Genomic DNA, 17,766 nt, shown 5'->3' on the forward strand with positions numbered 1-17,766 from the left:
AAAAGGTCCCCGGTTCGATCGCCAGTCAGGGCTCATTGGTCGGGTTTCTGGGCTTGATGCCCAGCAGAGAGACGCAAGAGGTAGCCAATTGTGTTGGTGCATCGCTGCTTCTCCCTCTCCCTTCCTCTCTCTCTCAAACCGGTAACATTTCTTTACTTTTTAAAGATTTCCATAAGGGAATTGCCCATAATCCAGCTTTCTAAATTTCCCCACTTGGCTCTCACTGTGGCTCAACTCTCAAGGCAGACACCTACCAGGGATCCATGGTGGCTCTTTAACCAGCAAAACATTGACTTGTTGGCAGACCTCTCTCTTCCCGAAGCATTACCGCACAAAGTCTCTCGCTGCTCAGCGGGAACAACACAGGCTCTGTGAGGAACGCAGGAACCAAGCGATGTCCTCACCCGGGTGATCTCCACACTGCAGCCGCTTCTGGGTCTCGGATGCTCTTCCAGTGGCGCAGGTGTGTGTGTGTGTGTGTGTGTGTGTGTGTGTGTGTGTGTGTGTCTCCACCACGCTGCTTTTGACTTCATTGTCATCTCTCCATTCTGGCAGCCATATACCTCTGAGCATAACCATTACTTATATTAGAACAACAGCAAAAAACATTAAAATGCTGTAAAACTACTTAATCATATCTTCAAAAGTTTTCCTACTGAGTCAGTGATTTTTCTGCAACTTTAAGATCTTGCTTGCAGAAACATAAAAGCACTCTAAACCAAATGTTTTGAGGCCGTTATGAGGCAAATTAAAAAACAAAACAAAACCACACCTTTTTTAACTCACTACAGCAGGAGCCAGGGTCCTCACTGGCCATGTGTCCGCATTCTCATTTAACCCTCACAATTTTAGGAGGTGGGGATCATTTCCCTTTCCCACACCACCAGGAAACTAAGGCTTAAAAGATAGTGTTTGCCTGACGATGTAAAAGCGAAAAGGGTTTGGAATCTGGGCATTCTAATTCCAGAGTCCAAACTGATGCATTACACCCTGATGTCCGACAAAATTTCAACTAATGTTAGCCTAGCAAATTCCTCAGTTACCAAGTAGAATACAGGGCAACTTCATCTGGCTTAAGATACTGGTAAATAAGTAGGAAAAAAATCTTCTATTACTGTAATGTAAAAGTGAGAAATTGTCTACAGAATTTGGAGGTAGTAAAGTTCAACTATGTTTTTAAGCTTGTATAATCTACTAGAGGCCCGGTGCACAAAATTCATGCACTGGGGGTGCGGGGGGAATGTCCCCTCAGCCCGGCCTGCACCCTCTCAGTCCGGGAGCCCTGGGCCTTAGCCTTCAGTCCAACATCCTTAGTGCTGCTGTGGGAAGTGGGAGAGGCTCCCACCACCACCACTGTGCTTGCCAGCCACGGGCCGGGCTTCTGGCTGAGCTGCACTTCCCCTGTGGGAGACACTGACCACCAGGGGGCAGCTCCTGCATTGTCTGTCCCTTGGTGGTCAGTGCACGTCATAGCCAGGTCAATTTGCATATACAGGCTAATATATATATATATATATATATATATATATATATATATATATATATATATATATATATATATATATTGCATTGTCTGTCCCTTGGTGGTCAGTGCACGTCATAGCCAGGTCAATTTGCATATACAGGCTAATATATATATATATATATCAGACTCAAGGCCTGATGCACGAAATTCATGCAAGAGTAGGCCTTACTTCCCCTGGCTGCCGGCACTCGTTTCACTCTGGCACCCGGGACCCAGGCTTCCCTTGCAGCCTGGCTTTGTCTGGGAGGTCGTCCATGACATCCAATCTAATTAGCATATTATGCTTTTATTATACTGCAGCTGTTAGGTTTAGCATCAAGTATCCCCTCAGACCCAACATTCATGGGCAGTCAGGATATTCTTCCTCCTTTATAGGTAACTTCAAGGCCTAGTAGGAGTGTCGAACTCAATCAGAGAAGGGGCCAAAATCTAAAATCCAGCCTAAATCACGGGCCGAGTGGTTTACTGAACAGTCATAAACTGTCATTGTGATGGAAACGCAGCGGAGTGCAGTGATGACAGCGCGGTGCGGGCCACATTGCAAGGCCTGGCGGGACGGATTTGGCCCGCGGGCCTTGTGTTTGACACATGTGGCATGGAGGGTCATTTGCCCATATTCCTTAGGGCCCAACCTAGGCCTGCCTCTCTCCTAGGGAGCACCGGATGCCACAAAACTCTATTCCCTCACCTGTTATCGTAAGTGAATTTGCTGAAAGTCAGGGCACCAGCTCCCCCTCAGATGTTAGTTGGGTCCGCGTAAGTACGGTAGACCAGCGTTTTTCAACCGCTGTTCCGCGGCACACTATGTTGCCTGGTGTGCCGTAGGTGCAGACAAGACAAGAATTTTATAATTTTTCACTATTTTGTTTACTTAATATTTCATAATAAAGTAATTATAAAATACTTTGTGTTTATTTGATTCCTATTCAAGAGAATTACTTTATATATAGTCAATATAGGCACAGAGTTAAATTTTTTAACATTTTCTAATGGTGGTGTGCCTCGTGATTTTTTTCATGAAACAAGTGTGCCTTTGCCCAAAAAAGGTTGAAAAACACTGCGGTAGACAGTGAATACTGCTCCTAGGGGTTTCTCTGCCCTCCCCTCTAAACCAGAGAAACCAGTCATGAGGGCAAGAATACCATGCTTACGTAGCCAGAGTGGAGGATGTATTATTGACTTCCTTTACAGAATCTTAATTTCATCACTGCAAAGTGGGGCAGGTCAACAATTTCAGAAGGGTTGATTTCAGCTCAAATAAGAGCCAAAGTAACATAAAAACTGAGGATAAACAATGTATACAATGAAAATTCCTTTTCCCTTTTAGTCTTATGTAATCTCCATTTTGGATGCTATCAAATTATGTGTGGTTTTATTTTAAATAGGTATAGCAGGGACAGGAAAAGGGAAATAGTACTAGCATTAGTTGCGAATTAGGTTCTGGGTATCTTTAAATACTTCTCAATTCTTAAGATCAATGAGGATTTAGAACTAGTACTACCCCAGGGTAAAGCACTGAAGTTTGATGAGTTCACAAACCCAAAGTGTATAAACCCGCTATGTAATTAGACAGAAATCCTGAAATTGATCAAAAGAGGGGATTGATACCATCAGAGGATCAGTGGCTCCAGACTGGTGGCCATGCAATAAAAATATTTTTTGTTTTCCTTTAGTCAGAGTACACTTGAACGGGCAATCTGAATTAAACTGAGGTACAAGGGGGTATTTATCTAGAGAAAAACACAAGACCAGATTTATTTCATACAATGTTATTCACACATTTTTCATTTTCTAATTTATACATAATATACAAAGAAGTGAAGATAACATTATTTCATATGAACCAATAAGAGCCAGGACTTAAGACAAACTGGTCCAGAAACAATCCATGTTGAAAGGAGACACTCAAGAGTAAAGCCTAAGTGGCTCTGCCAGTTAAGATTCTTTATTGTGAAATACCATTTTCAGATTTTACCAAAACTCCAAGCCAACTTTTATTAAAAGTGAAATCACAGGTGGGTACCCACCATGGCAGACCGTAACATGTCTACAATGACATTTCCTTTTCTAGAATAGGCCCTGAAGTACTGGGTGGATTAGGTTGTCAAGACACATGGGACCATCAGGGCCCCAGGAGAGGGCTGCCTCCCAGTGTGCTATTCCCTAGGTAACTGCTGTGCCAACAGAGGCTGCGGATAAAGGGAAATCAGGAATCCAACTGTGCAAATCCAAGAAAGTCACTTCCAATCTTCAACAAGGACAACTGGATCCTGAAACCATGAGCTGACTTGATACTGGGAACAAAAATTGGACGCGGGGACAAGACACCAAGGCTGGCAAAACCAAGGCGGGAAGGTGGGAGAGCAGCTTTGTGGGGGAAGCACTGCCACTGTGACGGGGACATGATGAACCAGTGTGACTGACAAGTGACAGTGACAAGTGGTTGGATATAATGGCCTCAGCATGGAATGTTGGGTTAAAAAAACCAGAGCAACTCAAAAAAAATATGAAAAAGTATGCCTGGCACCCCAAACTTCATGCCATTATTTTTAGGTTCATGATACGAGCAGCTAAGTGATAAAAACCTTTATATTCAATATTGTGCTCAGAAGATTGCTTTTCTTCTGCAGACTTCCTAGTAAAAATCCCTTAATGTTCAATCTAAAGAGATAGCATGGTTCATTAGTTTTCAGCACTAAACGTAAGTGGGTCAACGTAAATGTTTTATACAAAATACTGACTTCAACAAAATACAAAGCACTTTCTTTATCTTTCAGAAACTGAATATACAAAGCAAGTTTTTTTTCCAAAATATTTTCATAGGCAAAGGATTAAAAACGATTTTAATTATACACATATGGTCACAATTTTGCCTTAAAAAGATTGTTGGGAAATGTACATAAGGCCGCTTGTAAATGTACATCGTGTTACTGTTATGTCTTATGTCCAGAGAAAAAAATGTTATCATACAGATTTGCTCTTACTTGGGAGTAGGCTATCCAAAAATACAGTACTCTTCTGTACAAAGAAAAAAGTCACATCACATTTAATCGATGGAAAAAGCATTGGCCTATATGTTAACCAAATATCTCAGTCCAATACTTTCTGTTATGCACAATACCCTGACTTCTTGAAAGGGATCCAAATCCTAGCATGTCCGTATTAACTATGTTATAAAACAAAATGTTTCTCATCATAATAAAAAGAAAGTTGGTTCATACTTCTGAAATCATATAAAGATAAAAAATTTTTAAAAAACCACTCTTGATTTGGAGAAATAAATTTACATTATACAACACTATATGCCAGGTCAGAGAGGGCAGGGACATAAATGTACACTAAAATGCAAATGTTTCCCAAAGAGATAAAACAAATTCCATTTACAGCATGATGGTTTACAAATGTACACCTGTACAACCAAGGAAAGCGTTACTATTAAATTAGCAAGGCTTCTGTAATAAACACTGAAACAAGATTTGCTTTTCCAAATTGAAACTTACCATCTATCACTACACACACAATGCATATATTTATAGGAAGCAAAAAAGGCTATCTGAATATGTAATCATGCTTAAATGTTGAGCTATCAAACTCACTTTTCAGTGGCCCCCTTTTCACCTCTATCTGGTTCCTACTTTCTGAAATCTACTATGAAAAAGCAAAATAAAGCTCAACACTTCCTCAACATGTCCTTGTAATTCTATAAGCAAAACAATATACAAATTTCCACTCTTTTTCATTGCAAACCAAACCGAAAAGTTAAAATAGGACTTAACTTTCTGTTTAGTGCACTTAACTGGATGGAAGTGTCACCATGATTTTTTTTTTCCTATCTCTTACAACAATTACATATGTTAAGTATATACAATACTTTTGTACATTGCCAGAGACATTTTAGGGCAGTATTTGATTAAAACCACATCCACTGTAAATAATGTTAAGTTCTTTTCATCTCAAATCATTTAATTCTTATCTTACTTGCTGAATTTTATTTGCATGATTGATTGTGAATTACCAAAATACAACTTAACTTTTTAAAAATATGAATAATATTTATGTAGTTGATTGTTAATCTGTTATAAAAGGCTTCACACAAAGGACAAAAGGAAAAAAAAGACTATATTTCTATATACATCTCTATAAACCTGTTGTGCTATGGGGTCCACAGACCTACCAGACTGCAAGCCAGTTTATTAAAAGAATACTGTACTTTTTCCTTTAAAAACTATTTTTGTGGCTTTACAAGGTAAAAATTTACAAAATATGTGACAGCTTTTTTTGATACAGTTACATCATATACAGGCATTCTGTGCTTTGCCAGCAATCCAATCTGATAGGTCTCCACTCAGGGTGAAATATCGTTTATAATTCACCACTCCCACCCCCCAAATATACACAAGAACCTTAAAAAATTTACAAATGGATGAATTAAGTCAATAAATAGTTTTGCTTTAAAAAAAATTTTGAAGATTCATAGTTGAGTTGTGTTTTGATAATTCACAAAAGAAACGTTCTTTTCACGTGGTTATGGTTACATATCTTCTCTTTTTCGTTTATAGCATTCCATTTGGTGGTCCTCCAATAGGCCCTAGATCTGGACTATTTTTCAAATAGTATTTTTCCAGCTTGGCCAGTATATGCTTCCCGTATGTGTATTTGCGCAAAGTAGTAATGTGAGGTCGAATCTGAAAAACAAACGCTCTGCTTAGGATAAGTTCTTTTAGTTTCGGATTTCTTAAATAAGTGCCCCATATCCGAGTACTTTAGAAGAATTGGGATTTTCAAAGAATAGCAGTGGGGCTCTAAGCACAGCAGAAGAGTACCCTTAGTGAGCTACCAGTCTAGAAAGGCAGAATCTTGTAACGAGACAGCTGGACAAAAATTCAATACAAAACAAAGCAGAAAACATAAACAAGTGGTCAGATGTGGCTAATACATTTAAGATGTCCAATATCTTACTAATATGTTTGAAAATATAAATGAAAGAAATCACAACATTATCTTCCTATTTAGATTGGCAAGAACTTTATAAATAATTGGAAGTTATGAGATAATGTAAAACAGGTACCCTTTTCATATACTGACTAAATAGATGTGCAAACTGAGAGCAACTTGGCAGTACCTATTAAAATGAAGTAAAATGTTTACGTAGCTCTACCTGCAATTCCACTCTAAATATTTTCCTTACAAAAACATTAATGCAAAGACATTCATATAAAGCACTGCTGATTACAGTTAAAATATTAGAAATTGCCCAAATAGCTTTGACCTATGAACCAGATCACTGTTCAATTCCCAGTCAGGCACATGCCAACTGGGGCATGAAGAAGGCAGCCGATCAATGATTTTCTTTCATCAATGATATTTCTCTCTCTCTCTTTCTGAAACCAATAAAAATATATTTATAAAACAGTAGAAAATTTAATACATCAGCTGAAAAATTTTAAAAATCAAAAGGCCAAAAATATTTTTATGATCACACAGGATCATTTTCTCTTTAATATAAGGAGGAATCCAAAGAGGTTATGTATGTTATTCTATTTTTTAAATGACTAAATTTAGAAAAAGATAAAAAGTTGTTTGTTTGTAAATATATTTTATTGATTTTTTTACAGAGAGGAAGGGAGAGGAATAGAGAGCTAGAAACATCGATGAGAGAGAAACATCGACCAGTTGCCTCCTGCACATTCCCCACTGGGGATATGCCTGCAACCAAGGTACATGCCCTTGACCGGAATCGAACCTGGGACCTCTCAGTCCACAGGCCGATGCTCTATCCACTGAGCCATACCGGTTTCGGCAAGATCAAGAGTTTTTAAATATTATTTCCTCCAGTGTTCTTTTTAATAAATTTTTCTATGGAACTTAATGATGTCTTTACAAAATTATTAGATTCCAGGAAGAAGTTAGAAAAAACAACCTGATTTAAAACAATTAAATAAACATAAACTCTGTCTCTGGAAAATGTATTATGTTATTGAGAAAATCTAATTAGATTTTTAAAATAGGATGTTCCTCCCATGTAAAATGGCAAATCAAGTATGCCAAAATAAGATGGGGAAGAGAAGAACAATGCTAAAGGTAGATAAATAGATAAGAAATGAATTTGATTTTATTGAACACATCACCTTAAGAATTTAATAAAGGGTACACTATACTAATGTAAAATCAGGGTATTATTACCTTCCACCACCACCCTAGTTATAACATATACTACTGGCCTGGTTTCTCAAAATTTGTGCACAGGGGGTGGGGGTGGGTAGGTTTTCCTCAGCCCAGCCTGCACCTTCTCCAATCGGATTACCTCTCTTGCAATCAGGGACCACTAGTTCCTAACTGCCCTTCCCTGCCAGCCTGATCTCACCCCCAACTGCCCTGCCTCAGCCCCCACCACCATGGCTTTGTCCGGAAGGAATTCCAACGTCCGGAAGATGGTCTGTGGACCCGGTCTAATTAGCATATTACCCTATTATTGGTATAAATTATATAGAATAGGATTGCTCAGTTGGGGGGGGGGGGGTGGCAGGAAGGCCTTTTTCAGCAGGAGATATTCTTGGCAGACAAAAATACATAATCCCTATATATGGACTGAGAACCAGCTATATGCACTACATTGCCAAATTGGTCATTAAAAAATTAAGCGGTTTTCTTACACCTTACACCAAACTGCTGTGGCCCTTAAAATCCCACCTTAGACTCCACCTTCGCAGTTTACCCAGATTTGGTTCCGATTTGTCAGTTTCTGTGTCAGTCAGCGGCTTTGGGCCTTTCTCCAGGCCTGATCAGAGAGGCAGGGCTGATCTGCAGCCCTCCTGGAGGCCAGAGAGAAAAAGAGGTGTGGCTGCTGGCCAGGCCCAGAGAGAAAGAGAGAGGCAAGGACTGATCAACAGCAGCCACAGAGGCTACGGTTCAGACCCTGCTTCTCCCTCCAGGTCTCTCTCTGGGCCTGATCCGCAGCCTCCTGGGCAGACAGTGCCAGCACTGACTGTGGGACAGACTTCTAGTCTGTGGAGCCTTTGGTCGCCATGGACTCTGGGTTTTTATATATTAAGACAAGGAAATTTAAAACCTAGGGGAATCAGATGCATAGCCTAAAGCCACATAAATCGAATTAACTGTTTTCAATGCTAGTAAATGCATTACCTTGTGCATGATTATCTTTCTCTGAGCAGGTTCAGCCATATCAATCATCTTCTGAATCACATAATTGGCATACTGGTCCTTCATCATGGTGTATAAGGCACTGTGAGGACCGTCATTCTGGCAGCAAACTTCATCAATCAGTAAAGCTCTCTCAGCTCGGGAGGCATGAGTAACACACTTTTCTACTACATTGCTGAAAATTAAAGCACATACACAAAAAACTATATTGTTACTCTTTCCTTTTAGCAAACTTTCCTTGACTTTTGAAGAATTTGTTCAATACACTGGAAGACAGAAGAATCAAGATGGAAATCTTTTATAATTCTCTTACAATTACTTTTAAGTAATATATATATTTTATTGAATTTTTTACAGAGAGGAAGGGAGAGGCATAGAGAGCTAGAAACATCAATGAGAGAGACCAGCTGCCTCCTGCACACATCCCCACCGGGGATGTGCCAGCAACCAAGGCACATGCCCCCGACCGGAATTGAACCTGAGACCCTTCAGTCCGCAGGCCGATGCTCTATCCACTGAGTCAAACTGGTTTCAGCTCTTACAATTACTTTTAAAACAAATTGATATCATAGAAGGACACATATTGGACTTTCCACAAGTTTAATTATGGGCCTCTTAAAATCATAATTAAATTGTAATTAATATTATAATTTTAAAATGGGGAACTAATAAGGTTTCACAAACATGTATAAATAAATTTGCATTTACTCAGAGGTCTTGGGGACATAATTTTCTAACTACAGATTTCAAAAATAGTATATGTGGGCAAACTAATTTGTCATGTTGATTCTTTAAGAATAAAAGCAATGTTCTGCATGTGCTTTTTGGCTCTACTAAAGATTATATTTCAGTGTTACGTTCTATATGCATTTCTGTGCTTATTAATAACAGCCAAAGAGTTGAAAGAACAGATCTTTAGAACTAGAAAATAATGCAATACCTGGCAAATTTGTGTTGACTCAGGGCTAAGACCTTTCCTCTGATCTCGGAAACAATTTTGCTCTTGTCTTCAGGTCGACCATGTTCCAGTACATGTTGAATAACATAATTGCCATACTGATCCTAAGTAAAGATATTTAAAAATTATTTTCTTTAAGTCATTCCTTAAGAATGATTATTCTTTAAAAAAATATTAAGCATTTTTCTAAAAAACAAAACATAGTAGTAGTATGTAGTCAGAATACACTAGCTTTTGTCTCACAGTGTGCCTACAGTGTATTAATTTAAGGAAGTTATTAACCATATATATATATATATATATATATATATATATATATATATATATATATATATATATATATATATATATTTTTTTTTTTTTTTTTCTCCATATTATGAGGGAGCTTACCTGGACCAACTGCTCGGTGTGTTGGTGGAGTTCTTCTAAGATAGGCAAGGTCTGTTCTGCAGTGCAGTGCTCTAGGATGCGCTGGATTACTCTGCATCCGTAAGGATGAGTTGAAAGTACAAACACCTTAAAAAAAATGGGAAGAATTAAAATTTCCATTCTCTGACCCGATGAATTAATTTAAATAAAATGGTGGGGAATTCACATTTAGTACATCATCAAATTTATTGATATTTCCCCATTGTAACACATTCTCAATTTAAAAATTATGTGATTTTCAAATTGCATTAATCCATGGGGGGCTCAATTTAAGTGTTAATAGATATTTTGATTAAAAGGAACCTAAACAGAAGATGAAAAACATGTAATGAGAAGAAATGTATTGTGGAATGAGGACAGTGCACACTGTAATTAGAAACTATTAATTACAATGTATTTGTTACTAATTAATATTTGTCTTTTATTATATAGATTTAAGTTTTCCTCACTTTTCTCCCAAGAAATTTGGGGAAAAATTGGTGTACAATCCTAACAGAGGTTATCTTAACTTCTTAAAGTAATGTAATTAAACTCATATTTCTATTTCTCAGCTTCAAAACAATGGAGGTATTGACAGAGGCAGAAATTAGTGTACATTCACTATTTTGTCTCCTATTTTTTGTATGAAAGTACTGGGTATTATCTTGTGACTTATGAAAAATGTATTAACACTCAAAATCTAAAATAATGCACCACTACATAGGCTAACTAGGTAGAAGCAAAAAAAAAAAAAAAAAATCTTACTTGTCCCTTGAAAGCGTCAATGATGAACTGGAGTGACTGTGGCTGAACACATTCAATGCATTTTTGTACAACATGGTTCCCGTTCTGATCTTTCACACATTTGAGTACATGACCATCTAGCTCCTTTACCATTTCACTCTGAAGAAGAGAAGATGACGTTTAAATAACTGCCTCATCAAACATAACAGGATTACAAATATTGAAACGAGAACAAAGGTATAATCAAAATTTTGTTTGCAATTTTTTTTCATATCCAAGTTTAACCCTCCCCAACAAAGTATAATTTGCAGAAGCCAATTAAGGTGAAAATTACTAAAAATTTTTACAAGATTATAATTTGAATTATACCAACTGAAATATAATCTAGTGATGAACTGGCCATATTTAAACTACTATCTTTACTGTGTACGTCCTCTATTCATCTTTCTCAGCTGACAACTAATATAACTCATTCAGAACTTTTTCCTCTACTTAGCACTACTCTTCCCTAAAATAATTATTTTAAATGACTGTATGAGTCCAGCATGGCTCAGTGATTGTCATGGCTCAATTCCTGGTTAGAGTACATGCTCAGGTTGTGAGCTAATCCCCAGTAGGGGACATGCAGATGATTCTCATCATTGATCTCTCTCTCCCTCTCCTTCCCTCTCTGAAATCAATTAAATAAATATATTTCTAATTTTTACAGGGAAAGGGAGAGGAACAGAGTTAGAAACATTGATGAGAGAGAAACACCTATCAGCCTCCTGCACACCCCCTACTGGGGATGTGCCCACAACCAAGGTACATGCACTTGACCAGAATCGAACCTGGGGCCCTTCAGTCTGCAGTCCGATGCTCTATCCACTGAGCCAAACCATTTAGGGCAATAAAAATATATTTAAAAAAAAAAAATCCAAAAACACTACCCTTCATTATTCATTAACTGGCTCATGTAAAGCTTACTCCCAAGAGCTTTATATTTTTAAATATTAAAGAAACTTAAAATAACTTTAAAGTATCTATACCAGTTTGAGCCTACAGAGAAGGTCTAAGGTACTACATTATCAAATTTATTGATATTTCCTCATTGTAACATATATTCAATTAAAAAATTATTTCCATCAGTTATTAAAAAAAATTCTTGGTATGCGATTTTCAAATTGCAATTAATCCTTTAACTTAAAATATTTAGACTTTTCCATCCAAGAACATGGTAGGCATATTTACCATTTAATTTATATGTATTTTCTTTTAAAGAATTATAAATCTTGTTAATTCTTAGGCTACTTTTCCTGATGAGTGAGATTTACAAAACTTCATTCTTATAATTATAAATATAATCCAAATAAACATTGGAAATAGTAAAATGTATTCCCAATATGACAAAAAATCAAATAAGCAAGTGATAGCAAAACATCCACTGTCTCGCACTCTGCTTATCACACAGTAGGTAATAAGATATCTTCATGAAAGAGATGAAATGATGAAGAAAATAGAGAGCAGAGCAAAAATCTGTTGTATAACTATAAAAATATATTTATTTTTATTGATTTCAGAGAGAAAAGGAGAGAGAAACATCAATAATGAGAGAGAATCATTGCTTGGCCATCTCTTGCATGCCCCTTACTGGGGATCAAGCCCGCAACCCAGGCAGGTGCCCTTGACCAGAATTGAACCTGGGACCCTTCAGTCTGCAGGCCAATACTTTATCCACTGAGCCAAACCAGCTAGGGCTGCTGTATAACTTTTAATTAATAACTTACTGTTTAATACAGTTTAAAAAAATCTTTTAGTTTAACTGAAAACGTAATATTTCACTCCAAAATTATTGTAAGACAAAAAAAAGTAATTTAAAAACTGAAAAAAATACAAAAATTTTGTCTTAACTTACAATTACCTGCTGGTCAGATGAAATAGACTCTAATGCTTTCTGAATAACACGGCAGCCATACATCTGCAAGGCCAACGGTAGAACATGACCACGAATACGAGTAGCCAGGGCTAATTTTTGATCCAAACTCCCAAACTGACAGAGAGAAAAATAATATTAAAAAGTGATCATAAAGCTACTTTGCTAAACTTAAACAACCCACTGTTTGTAACTTACTGAATCGACTTTTAAAATACCACATTTGGGTATTATGAAGGGAGGAGACATTGAGGTAAAGTTAACTAAGATTCAGAAATGCTTGAAATGACAAGTGTATTCCTTTCTTTGGGGTAAAAAATGTTAACATGCGCCTTCACTTTTCATTTCAAACCCCCATGTGGACACAAGATGGCTGCCACAAGATGGCCTGCAGAGGAGGGCAGTTAGGGGTGACCGGGCCAGCAGAGGAGGGCAGTTGATGACCAGGTCAGCAGGAGACCAGTCCTGCAAGAGAGGGCATTTGGGGGATCGAGGGAGCCAGGCCTGCAGGGGAAAACAGTTGGTGGGGATCAGGCCTGCAGGGTAGGACAGCTGGGGGGACCAGACTGGCAGGGGAGCAGTTAGGGGTGATCAGGCTGGCAGGCAGAAATGGTTAGGGGCAATCAGGAAGGCAGGCAGGTGAGCAGTTGGAAGGCAGGAGTCCTGGATTGTGAGAGGGATCCCAGATTGGAGAGGGTGCAGGCTGGGTTGAGGAACAGACTCCCCAACCCCTGTGCACAAATTTCATGCACTGGGCCTCTAGATTTTACCCTTTGCACTCCGCTGTCCCCTCTCAGGGGACATCGGAATTCTAGCATATCACTCGGATGTCCCTCTCAGGGGAGACATTGCAGTTAATTAGTGATTACGGGGAATTGAGTTAATTCAACGCACGTGTCTGCCGCAAAGTAGAGTCGAGTAGCTGGTAGCCAATGTCCAGAATGGTTCGGAGTGCAAAGGGTTAATAATGAATCTGAGCCATACAAACTGATTAATTCTCAACTATATTCTGACATAAACTACAACACAGATGTTTAATTATAAATAATCAGGTAAATTATAAACTTGAGGCCTGGTGTATGAATTTGTGCATGGGTGAAGTCTGGCTGGCCCACCCCAATAGATAGGATTGGGCCGGGCCAGCTGGGAGGCAGAACCACAAGTAGTTGGCGAGCCAGCCCTGTCCCCAGTCAGGGTTGGGGGCTGATCAGGGCAGGACAGGGCTGGCCGGGGCAAGGGGCCAGCCTTCCCCGTCCCCATTTGAACTCCGGGTTGAACTCCCAGTTGAGGGGACAATTTGCATATTAGCCTTTTATTATATAGGAAGGATAATATCTAACAAATCCAAGTAAAGACTTACTCCCAATGCTTTGTATTTTCAGTTATTAATTAGGATAAACATGAACCTTCCATTTTAAGGTAGACCCATCCATTTATCTGTTGGGCATTTGGGTTGTTTCCACCTTCTGGCTATTCTGTATACTATAATGAACATTTCTTTGGGTATATACAGTATGGGGCAAAAGTAGGTTTACAGTTGTTTATATGGAAAATATAATAATTAATAATACAAGAAAAACTGTTTTGCCTACTCACAACTATAATATGTATTTTGACCCATCCTGTATATATCTAGGAGCAAAATTGCTGGGTTGTATAGCAATGTTATGTTTAGTTTAGTTTTTGAGGAAATGCAAAACTTTTCCACAGCAGCTGAACCATTTTACATTTCCACCAACAATGAATGTAAAAGGATTACAACTTCTTCACATCTCCACCAACATTTGTTGTTTTCCATTTTTAAAATTTGTCATCCTAATAAATGTAAAGCGAAATCTCATTGTGGTTTTAAAATGTTTCCCCAATAAATACGGATGTTGAGCTTTATACTTATTGGCATTTGTATATCATCTATGAAAAAATGTCTATTCAAGTCCTTTGTTCACTTTTCAATTGAGTTGTCTTTTTTGAACTTTAGTTGTTCTTTAAATAGTGTGTATATAAAATAAATATTTTATATAATTTGCAAATATTTCCACCTAAGCTCATATATTTTTATGTAAAAATGATTTTTACCCAACTTCCTGAGCTTTTCTAAGTTTTGAGCACATACTTACTTAGTTATACAAACATGAATGGGTGCTTACCTCAAAAAACTTTTGTATAACATAGTTGCCAAAAACATCTGTCATTAATTGATATGCTGCTTGTAAAATTTCATTAAAAACCATCTGTCGCTCAGCTGGAGTAGCTCTCTCTAGTTTTTGCTGTATGAACCTACATGGAAAAAAAGTTTAAATGCATGACGGTACACTGAAAACAAGATCCTTCAAAATTCGTATGACTGCCAAAACCGGTTTGGCTCAGTGGTAGAGTGTCGGTCTGCGGACTGAAATGTCCTAGGTTCGATTCCAGTCAAGAGCATGTACATTGGTTGCGGCACATCCCCGGTAGGAGGTGTGCAGGAGGCGGCTGGTCGATTTTTCTCTCTCATCGATGTTTCTAGCTCTCTATCTCTCTCCCTTCCTCTCTGTAAAAAATCAATAAAATATATTAAAAAAATTCGTATGACTCAAGTACTTACGCCCCTAATCCACACAAACACAATTCTTTTCAGAAATAGTACTAACACATTTCTACAGTGGACAGCCAAGGTAAGACAAAAAGAAAATAGTTATGAAGCATTTCTTTTACAACACCTTTAATTTAAAATTACTAGTTAGACAGGCAAAAAACAAGAATGTAAAGATATTTAAATTAGTTCCAGTTGTATTATAATCAAAAAGAAAATCACAAACATTTTACTGGTTATTCATGTATTTTCAGATATGCATAAAATAGTATTAAATATCTTTTTAGAACAGAACAAAAGAACCCTTAGAAATAAAGCTCATCCAACGCAACTGAATCCCTTATAAGCTAGCCTTTGTGAATGACACAGGTTCATTTGCTACTCTTCAGGAACTTGCAACTAGAGAGAGAGATAAAATTTATATACAGCTATCTAATCAATAACTATATTTTTTAAATTTCAGTTTTAGTGCTCTCTTCAGCAGCACATATACTAAAAATTTCAGTTTTATCTTAAAACTATAAAAAAAGCAAACACCTCAATTTGATAAATGTATTAGGATTCTATTACCATTCTCCTTTCTGTGCTGTATCTTGAGCACACAACCTCAAGCCTAGCTGGTTTGGCTCAGTGGACAGAGCACCAGCTTGCAAACTGAAGAATCCTGGGTTCAGTTCTGGTCAGGGTATGTACCTCAGTTGCAGGCTCCTCCGCGGCCCAGCCCTGGTCACAACTACCTCAAGCATTACAGTATATACATACAATGTACAAAGGCACTGCCTTGGCAACTGTGGCTTAGCTGGTTGGAGCATTGTCCTGTACACACCCATGTTACAGGTTTGATCCTCAGTTGGGGAGTGTGAGGGAGTCGACTGATCGATATTCCACTCTCACACTGATGTTTCCCCCCACCCCCGCCTTCCTCTATCTCTAAAATCAATTTTAAAAAAGCATGTCTTTGGGAAAGAATTAAAAAATAAAATGTACAAAGGCACCAAATATTTCTATAACAAAAGTGAATGTTTCAATTTAAGCTAAGTAACATTGAATATCTATAATAATATGCTAATTGGACCGGACATCCTTCCAGACAAAGCCGGGGCTGCAAGGGAAGCCTGTGTCCCAGGAGCCAGAGGGAAGCAAGGCCTACTCTTGAACGAATTTCATGCATCGGACCTCTAGTAAATCTATAAAGGAACACAAAAGCATTTAACTGGTTTTTAACTTTTTTTTTTTTTTTTTTAAAGATATATATACATCAGGGATGCTTCAAGTCCACAAATGAAATTTTTTAAAAACATATTTTAATGATTTCAGAGAGAAAGGGCGAAGGAGAGAGAAACATCAATGATGAGAGAGAATCAATGATCAGCTGCCTCCTGCACGCCTCACACTGAGGACCAAGCCTGCAATCTAGGCACATGCCCCAACCTGGAATCAAACTGTGACGTCCTAGTTCATAGGTCAAAGCTTAAACATTGAGTCATGCCTGGCTAGGCAGAATTCAAAATATTTTAAGAAAATTTAAAGATGTTAAATGATTTAGTCAATGTAATAAAAATAATCCAATAAAAAGGCACTACAATTCTCATAAAAGAAAATTGGAAACTTAAAAATCTAAACCTGTATTTTTACTATTTATCCTAATATAAAAGACAAAAATATAATCCATAGTAGGTATTTATTTTTTAAAAAGCTTTAAACTTTTATGCAAATTAAATGATTCTAGTAAAAAAAAAAATTAGGCTTTTACAAGGTAGCAATTTCTAAGATAAAAATGCCGTGGCTCTGGCTGGTGTGGCTCAGTTGGTTGGAGCGTCGATCCATATACCAGAAGGTTGTGGGTTCAATTCCCAGACACACCACATACTTGGGTTGTAGGTTTGATTGCCAATCGGGGAATATGGGGGGCAACTGATATCTCTCTCCCCCACCCCCCTCATTCTAAAATAAAAATATATATCCAACAAGATTAAACATTTTTTTAAAAATGTAGTGGAAAGTATCAAAATCATAACCACTTACCTAGAACCATGCTGGTCTTGAGAAAACTCAACTATGTGTCCAATCAAGTCTCTAAGTTGCAGGTTTGGGAAGCGGTTATTTCTGAAATCTTCCAATAATCTACTGCGGCCTGAAGGCATAATATCAGACCTGTTATACCGAAGCCTCGGAGGAGGAAAGAGCTGGCTGCTGGAGCTGAACAGACTGGAAGTGCTAGAAGCACTTCGATACTTTGCTTCTGCTCCGGGGGCTGCAGAGATATAGCGACCACTACCATTTGTCAGTCCTCCTACAACAAAGCAGTTATGGTTAGAAAATAGTTTTGACAAAGTCATTCCTCAAATAAAGTATTTAAACTAAAAATTCAGTCAGTAGAAATTTTTCACCCAACTAATTCCTTTACATTTTAACAAAGAAATAAAAATGGGAGAAAAATCTCACACATTTACTTAATGTGTGTGCTGTGAGATATGGGGAAAAGA

At 37.8% G+C, this 17,766-nt stretch overlaps 1 protein-coding gene across 24 annotated transcripts in view; it reads right to left on the reverse strand.

Annotated features, from left to right (window-relative positions):
• Positions 1-3,278: 3,278 nt before the first annotated feature.
• Positions 3,279-17,766, reverse strand: part of PUM2 (pumilio RNA binding family member 2) — a 67,866-nt gene continuing 53,378 nt past the window's right edge. For 14 of the 24 annotated variants that reach the window (XM_036434677.2, XM_036434669.2, XM_036434665.2 and 11 more), the window contains 8 exons: positions 17,306-17,573; positions 14,856-14,985; positions 12,691-12,825; positions 10,818-10,955; positions 10,035-10,160; positions 9,627-9,748; positions 8,669-8,861; positions 3,279-6,210 (listed from right to left, as the gene is read on the reverse strand). In XM_036434677.2, coding sequence (XP_036290570.1) covers positions 6,079-6,210; positions 8,669-8,861; positions 9,627-9,748; positions 10,035-10,160; positions 10,818-10,955; positions 12,691-12,825; positions 14,856-14,985; positions 17,306-17,573 — 1,244 coding nt within the window. In that variant the 3' untranslated portion in view covers positions 3,279-6,078. Of the gene's footprint in view, positions 6,211-7,387; positions 7,421-8,576; positions 8,862-9,626; positions 9,749-10,034; positions 10,161-10,817; positions 10,956-12,690; positions 12,826-14,855; positions 14,986-17,305; positions 17,574-17,766 lie in introns of those variants that run through there. The other 10 variants (XM_036434680.2, XM_036434671.2, XM_036434679.1 and 7 more) reach the window with 4 other exon arrangements.

The sequence above is a fragment of the Pipistrellus kuhlii genome, unplaced genomic scaffold, assembly GCF_014108245.1.
Source record: "Pipistrellus kuhlii isolate mPipKuh1 unplaced genomic scaffold, mPipKuh1.p scaffold_m20_p_13, whole genome shotgun sequence".
Lineage (NCBI taxonomy): Eukaryota > Metazoa > Chordata > Mammalia > Chiroptera > Vespertilionidae > Pipistrellus > Pipistrellus kuhlii.